The sequence below is a fragment of the Stegastes partitus genome, unplaced genomic scaffold (genome assembly GCF_000690725.1).
Source record: "Stegastes partitus isolate 25-593 unplaced genomic scaffold, Stegastes_partitus-1.0.2 Scaffold1902, whole genome shotgun sequence".
Taxonomy (NCBI): domain Eukaryota; kingdom Metazoa; phylum Chordata; class Actinopteri; family Pomacentridae; genus Stegastes; species Stegastes partitus.
In genome coordinates, this window is record NW_007579633.1 from 68,731 (window position 1) to 77,058 (window position 8,328).

Below are 8,328 nucleotides of genomic sequence, written 5' to 3' on the forward strand. Positions count from 1 at the left end.
CAGAGATGTTCCACAGACAACATGGCTCAAGGGTGTGTTATCATCTGTGTTTTGTCTGTCTTTTATCTTGGTTTCTTCTAGCTAATTACAAAAATGGAATATAAACATGCATAAATGAGCCGTCTTTTGTCATTTGGAGCCGTCTGTCAACGAGCATCCCTCTCAGCATCGTATCATCTTTTAAAGCACCCCTTCACATAACATTAAACAGTATTAAACAATTCAAGGACCTGGTTTGCTTAATGAATTCAGTTTAAAGATGCATTGTTTGCACAAGGCAGACAGGAATAATGTTATGTAGTAATAATGTTTTTTTTCTATTTTTTGCTTTTCCAAATGTTTGTTCTGTTTTCTTTAGCTTGACTTATTCTGTATACTTGTATTTGTTTTGTTTCTATTTGTTTTGTTTTTATTTTTAAACATGTAAGCGTCTTTAAGTTTGTGAAAAGCGCTCTATAAATAAAATGTATTATTATTATTATTATTACTATAAAGCCCTCCAAGCTCCGTGGGAGGCCTCAGATCGTCTAAAATCAAATGGTGTAAAATATATTAGCTCTCTTTGCATTTTTATATATTTTCATTTATTTCTAATAGATACTATTAAAACATCCATCCATCATCTATACACCGCATAATCCTCACTGGGGTCGCAGGGGGTCAATCCCAGCTGACTCAGGGTGAAGACAGGTTCACCTGGACAGGTAACCAGTCTATCACAGGGCTACACTTAGAGACAGACAACCAAGCACACTCACATTCACACCTACGGACAATTTACAATCACCAATTAACCTCAACATGTTTCTGGACTGTGGGAGGAAGCCGGAGAACCCGGAGAGAACCCACGCTGCACGGGGAGAACATGGAGACTCCACGCAGAAAGATCCAGGGTGTCCTAACCTCACCTCTATTAAAATATTTCACACTAAAATTATTACAGTCATCACACGTTGGGTGACTCTACTCGTGGTTATGAATTTTTATTTTTTGGGAGAAAGGGGTGTTAGAAGTTGTCAGTTAAATTGGTCACAATTCAATACTTTCATCACCAAAATTCTAATTATTTTAACTTTATTTAAACCCTGTATAAACTACAAATGCACTCAGCGTCCTCTCCAGCAGTTAAACTCTCCTCAGAGTTGTCGGCGTTTCCAGTGCTGGGTGGCAGAGCCTCACCTGGGACTGGTCAAAGTGGATAATGACTTTCAGGTCCGCTGGCCGGTCGTTGACTCCGTCCGTGATGGCCGTTCCAGCCGCCGGCTCCAGCTGCGGGGAGAAGCAGGCCTGCAGCCACTCTGTGCACGTCATCAGCTGCACTCGTTGCATCCTCTCCTCGCTGAGACGAAACATTTTGCTGCGAAAGTCCTTCACCTCCTGGTCGTTGATGGCGTCGAGCTCATGAAGACCTGGAGGAGATTAGGAAAGGACGCTGCTGTAGCGAGGTTTCTAATCATGTGCCTTCAGAAGACGTCTTAAACTCAGAATAAAATAATTATAACAAGCATAGATTCTAATTATAGAATTGAGACGACATATGTTGTGAATAGAACTGAATTTAAATGAGTAATTTCTTTATGAATGAAACTAACAAAGCATAAAGAGCTCTCTTGCAGGAGGCCTCCGTACATTCTCAGGTAACACACTTCAACAAACGGGCTTTAACAGTCATGGAATATTCACAACCACCTGTAGGACCCTCGATGCCAGACACTAGTGATGAATGAACAAGAGGAAGGCAAATTATAGTCTCTCGTGGGATTAAAGCCTCCTGATATGCACAGCAGCAAGATCTACAGTTTGCCTCATCATATTTATCTCTCTGTACCCTTTTCAGCTTTTGTCTCTGTATTCTTAATCAAGCAGGTGCCGGTAATGAAATCAACATGTTGACATTTACAGCCGTTTAACATTCATGTGACCCTCAGCGCTCAGAGGAGGGCTCTGGACCACATTAGCCGTGCTAGCATGTAGGTCGGTTTGCGTCTGCATTTCTATAAGGGGGGAAAAAAAAAAAAAAAACACGGTCGGCTGGTTGAGCATGTAATAGTTTGTTACTGTGCACGAGGTCCGGGTATGTGCGTGACTACCCAGACATGCCTGTGGGGTTCCTTTAGAAACACCACTTCACTCTGACAAAAGCCTTTAAAGGATCATGTCAGACCAAAGTGGAGCCAGGAGGGGAGAATATCAATATCGTCTGAGTCTCCTTCGATTAGACTCAGAGCTGCTTCTCTCCTGCATCGCACCTCTTCTTCTGAAGAGGTCTGCTGTGACCGGAGGACTTCCTTAATCCTGGATAATTTGGTCATAAGGGGGCTAAATGTGTTCATATGATACAGAGCAGAGACAAGACTGGTTCTTTGTAGTTATGTGCACCTACATGCATTTAACTGCGTGTATCACTTGTTTTCCCTCACATTCAACCACAGCTAGCAGGGCTGCATTCAAACATTATTTTCACTGTGATAAATCTTAGTTATTTTCCTGACAAGCCATTAAATGAGGCCTTTAAAACATCCAGTTACAATTTCCCGCAGCCCAGTGAGAAGTGTTCAGATATCTTGTTTTATTCAGTCAGCAGTCCAAGTTCACGTGTTTACCGTCACGTATGACAAATAAAATGAACTACATTTGAGAAACTGGAGCAAGTAAATGTTAGGCATCTTCGCTTGAGGAATGTTTGAACAACTGATCTATTCTTACAGCTGCTGATTCATTTTCTCGCAACCGACTAATCAGTGAAATCATCTGTACTGCTGGTATTTAGGATAAAGTCACAGCAGAACAACCCAAGTTCTTTAACGTCAAACGAGAAAGTCTTTCACATAAATAAACATTCTGGACCCGACACCTCAGAGGCTTTTACACAGCAGTGATTGATCTTCGCCGCTCCTGTAAAAAAGCCTAATCTTGACCAGAGATAACACAAAGTGACGTGTGATGGAAGACATGTCGGGAACACGTCCAGTCAATCGTCACGCTTCTCTCTCAGCCACCTGGACCAGCTGCCCAGGAGCCTTCGGTCTGACGGCTGAGGCCAATGTGCTGACTAGCGGGGTTACTTAGCGTACTGGAGGAGGTGCTAAAGGCTTGTTGTGTGTCGGGAAAGATATATTGTCCCACTTTCCAACTCCTAAGTGCTTTTCTTTGTTGTGAATGTCAAACAGAGACAGCGAATGAATCAATCAGTGAGGGAGTAGTGCATGTGGGAGCGTGCGTGATCGCTTTAAACCGACGGAGAGTCCTAGAAGCGACGCTCTCCTACCCTTGCCGATGAGCACGCCGATTTTGGAGTCCAGCAGGCGCTCGGCTCGGCCACAGTTGCGCGTCACGAGCTTCAGGACAGGCAGGAAAGGGCGAACGTCGCACAGGCGACGGGTTTCGTCCTCCAGTTCTTCGTGCACCGCTGCCTGGTTGACACACTCGAACATGTGACTCTCCATTTCGCCGAGGGCAGGAAACAGCGGGAAGGTCTGAGCTTGCTTCCATAAGAGCTGGAAGGAAGGAGAAGAAATGGTTTACACTCCAGTACCTTTGCTCCATGAAACCACAGGGAGAGTTTTTATGGCCTCCATTAGACTATATTGAATAAATCTACTTAAAACACATGCAACTGGATGAACAGCAGCTTTGTTTTTAGCTTGATGGCCATGAAATTAAGATGATCTGATTTTGGCTTCAAAAAAACAAGACTTTATATCATCTTCTTTGCGCACACACTACGATCACAACACTTTGAAAGGAACAGAATCATTTGGTTTTTATCGTTAAATGATGCCGTAAACTAATAAATGCACCACACTGTATTGGTATGATGTCATATGTTGACAAAGTACAGGTTTCATGACCAGGAATAAGCATTACTCATGTCAACATGACACAGCTTTCGGGTGAAGCAATCAGGATGTGAATACTACGTTCATCAGTCCGTGCTGGTATGATTCATGTTCCTGTGGCCCCACAGCACGGGCTCAGGTGTTCAGGTGTTCAGGTACGGTGTGTTTGTCCACAGAGCTGCTCTGGAGCAAGCTGGAACAAGACACATTTGCCCTCCCAACGTAGAGTTTGTTCTCCAGGAACACTCGTGATTCCAAGTTACATTGATGACAACTCTACAGAGACCACATGCATGACAATTCATTAACTTTGTTGTGTAGTAATTTTGTGATCACAATCTTAGAAAATGATAGTTGTGCTATCGTCATTTGTAACATTTGAAAACGGTGATTTCTGGGAAATCAGAGCTGGTCATAGTCATGATTTCAGACTCAAGACTGAGTAAATGAAGACGGCTATTCATGAGACATCAGATCACTGATAAAAATATCTGGAACACAGCAGTCTGGAAGACTGGCAAAGGTCAAAAGCAACATTCTGCCCTTTAGCTAAGCTAGTACCAGCTTCCTCACAACAGCCCTTTTAAATTGTCAAGAGAAGTATCGGAGGCATCTCAGTGCCCTGCCTTCAGTGTTAACGTTTCTGTACATTTTAAATTCAGAGGCTGGAGATCTCTCACATGTCTGTGTCAACAGGCATCTTTTATTTGTGCACGCTCACAGAGACCACGAAGCAGCAGCAGACACTTCTGGTATCACTAATTCCATGAAAAACAAGCGAAAGCTTTACAGCTAAGGGCAAGTATCTGTCTATATGTCTGGTCATGTTGAACGGCTGACAAAGATGTAAGTGTTTGTTTTTTTTTTTAAGAAAATGGCAGTCAGACATCATGTACACGCATACTGACCGACTTGTTCATTTTCTATTCAGAACACACTCCTTAGGGTATATTCAATAGTTCCTGTCTGACGAAAACATATTTGATTTGGGTCTCAGAGCAGGAAATGTTGTACACCAAGTAACTAGACAAATAAAAACGCCGTCCAATACACACAGCCGTGCCTTTGTGTGATGTTAACTTTGTCAAACTTGTTGTGGATTAGGGCTGGGCATCAGATAGTCATTAGATATGGACAATCTGCTCACGTGAGCAATGGGGGCAGCAGCTGATGGCAAGTCAACGCAGACCCCAACCGCGTGTAGAGGTCGACTGGACTACATTTAGAAATCCATTAAATCACAAAATCAGTTGCTAAGAACATCCAAACATCTTTAGATTAGCACACATTGTTGAGCAGTTTTCTTAAGTTCTAAAGCCTCATCTAGTCTCACACATGAGGTCATGAGCTACCGGCACGCTGACAGCTACCGGCAAACAAAAACACCCAGCCGGCCACAACAATTACCTCCATCAAAACAGGCATTGGATCATGTCTCACTGACCGACCAGCTCTGTGTGTTTGTGTTTTTCCTTTTGACAAAAGACCTACAGGCAGGTAAGCAAATGGAATTCATCTAAATGTCTCAAAGTGTGTTCAAAGTTGATTTATTACAATTCATCTGTCATCCGTTGTGTCAGAACAACACACACATCCCAGTCACCAGCCCAGCTCCACTCACCAGTTTGATGTGTTGAATTGTCGCCTCGCGTGGAACGTCCATCTGGATGTAGATACCGGTGGGCAGCAAGAAGTCCACAGTGATCTGGTCCGGAGCGTGTCCGGCCAGGGGCGAGTGGGCCGCCCATATGTCCAGGAGGTCTGTCATGGCAGGAGGCATGGCAAGGAGCACCTAACACCACCTCAACCATAAGGACCTAGACAGAAAACACAGACGAGTTACACACTGAGGTTATAGTTCTGAGCAAGTTTATTGTAAATTGAAAAAGTCACAAAAAAAAGTTTAATTTATTTGTTCTCAAAACATCATTCTGATGACTGAAGGGTGTGGTGGTGGGATGAGTACAAATCAGCCTTTAAATACTTAACTACTGAGGAGAAAATGACAGAACAACAACGTCAGAAGTAACAGAAGACAAATAACATCCTCCATCTTCTTAACATACAGTGAAGTCAGTTAACTTAAAGGCAAGAATGCCTGGATTGCAAACACGCCATTAGAAAGATGTAACCAGGAGTAAAAGACCGTTAAAGTTTGTTCAATGTTTTATTTAACGGTTGAAGCTTTGTGTGAGTAAAATTATAGCTCTGCATTCACACCGTGACAATTAATAAACAGTGAACTCAAAAAAAGATTGCCAGCCATTCTGATAGTTGATTATTTAATCTGAGTTAAATCATTCGGTCTAATCCAAGTCATTTAAAATAAAATATAAACTCTTATGGCAACTTCCTGAATGTGATTTTTTTCTTTCCCCTCTGTTACATTCAACTAAATGCATTTAAGTTGTGGACCAAAACACAAATAAAACATGTCGTCTTGGGCTTTAGGAAACACTGACTGTTGTTATTTAAGACTTTCTGACATTGTACAGATCAAACAACGAACAAAACAATCAAGGAAAACATTTGTTAGTTGCAGTCTTACTCTCTAATCCAACAATACACCCAGTTAAAAAAAAAAGAAAAAACCAGACAAAACTGAAACTGTTCAAACAATCCAGCAATACCAAAAAGAACACCAACTTGGCGATTAGTATTTCAGTCATATATGCCACCATTGTGCTGTTGTTTATCCCCTCATACATTCATTAACAAGAAGTTGACAGGCACAAATGAGTCAGTGTCACTGTGTCCCTGTGAGGGCAGCACTGGGCCGAGTCCGGTGGGAGGCCGCTGGCTTTAATTTGGACGAGGGCCAGTGCTCAGAGGAATGCCCACTAAGCAAACAGAACAAAAGTTCAGCCTGCCTTCCCCTCATCTGACAATCTGGTTCCCCAGAACAGAACAAACACACAATAAAAACACTTATAGATGAGTGCTGCACGCATCAAAGTACAAGCAAATTGTGCACCGTGCACGCAGTCCAACACACAAGCTGCTGCTGCTGCTGCTAAGGTTATTATCAAGAGTACGACAGGAGGTGGTTATCCTGCCGCAGTTCCTCTCTACGTGTTCAAAAACACTTTCTCAGATGAGAATTTCCGTCAGCCAATAACAAACAAAAACCCACAAATTTCACTACTCAGAGTTGTGCAACAGTGAAAACATGCAGCTGAGTGACACACCAGCTGCTCACATGTGGGCACCTAAACGCTGCACGTTAACTGCACAGAGCTGCATTGAGATGCAGTAAGTGGCTTCCCAGCTGCTGGTAGAAAACAGCCAACAGCCTGGTTTCCATTTGGGCCTTTGCCTCAGCCACAGCTGTGCGGTCTCACCACTTCCACCTGCATTTTTCTCATTACCTAGTCGTCAAGTGGTCCAGTACATTAACTGTTCCACGAGGCCACAGGTCCATCTCCACTTCGCCTCGATCTGCCCATTAAAAACGACAGCCCTGATTGCCTCTAATGGTCTTTCCCCTGCAAGTTAAGTGCTCAAGCAAGCAGTATGGTGCAATATCTGTGGTGCATTTGGAGCAACGAGCGCAGACACTTAACATTATCAACCACGCAAAAGGAAACAATCCTGTGTGTGTTTTTGTGTACCGTTCAAACTGTAGATTGCCGTCTGAACATCCCTCTTAAAAGTGTTTCTTTCTCGTGATAAGGGGTGACACAGACAAATTCTGTTAAACACAACCACAAATGCTTGTGCATCCACACACACACAGGACAATGTTTGACTCACAAACACTTCCAGGTTTCAGCGAGAGAACATGCAACAACACAAGCAGCCATTCAAATGAACAGTCACAGGGCAGACAATGGCGGCGCTGTGACGTCACAAAGGTGCACAGTTACAAACATGAGCAGTAACTCGACACGACGTCTGTCTGAAAAGTTGACAGCACGGTTATCAGGTACGGCTCAATGAGCACACACACGTTTCTACACACAGAACACTTCTCTCAATAATTACGGGCTTCGAGAGTGACGTTTTTACAGCAGACGGCTTGAATACTGTCTCATCCTGCTGTGATGTCTGCACAATCAGCCTCTCTGGTCTGGTCTCTATCCCACACACACACACTGTACACACTGTACACAGGTGAGCAGGGTTACTGAGGATGCGGTGGCAGACAGCCAGAGGTCTGCTGTCAGGTCAGGTTTCAGCGGCAGGATCACAGGAGGACAAGTTGGTTTGCAAGATCATGAAGAAAAAGAGAGTTTCATGTGGCGACAAACAGAGGAGCCTGGAGGGATACGTCCAGCTAGCCGACATCAGGTGAAGTAAAGAATGCATCCCTATGTCGCCTCCGTTGCAGAGCTCCCCAGGCACACTTTGATGACTGTTTGAAGGTGCAGACATGTGATCCCACCAGCATGTGCTTTGTCTTTTCTCTGTGCAAACTGAGGAGGATTTTGTAATTACGCAGCAGTAATCTGAATCATGAATTGATATATAGCTGCAGGAGCAGGGATCA

The 8,328-nt window shown here is 43.6% G+C and overlaps 1 protein-coding gene across 1 annotated transcript in view; it reads right to left on the reverse strand.

Annotated features, from left to right (window-relative positions):
• Positions 1-8,328, reverse strand: part of pik3cb (phosphatidylinositol-4,5-bisphosphate 3-kinase, catalytic subunit beta) — a 57,234-nt gene that overhangs the window by 20,662 nt on the left and 28,244 nt on the right. Inside the window, exons 3-5 of the mRNA XM_008302891.1 lie at positions 5,461-5,656; positions 3,269-3,497; positions 1,180-1,409 (exon numbers count right to left, since the gene is read on the reverse strand). Of these exons, the coding sequence (XP_008301113.1) occupies positions 1,180-1,409; positions 3,269-3,497; positions 5,461-5,619 (618 nt within the window). The 5' untranslated portion in view covers positions 5,620-5,656. The remainder of the gene's footprint in view (positions 1-1,179; positions 1,410-3,268; positions 3,498-5,460; positions 5,657-8,328) is intronic.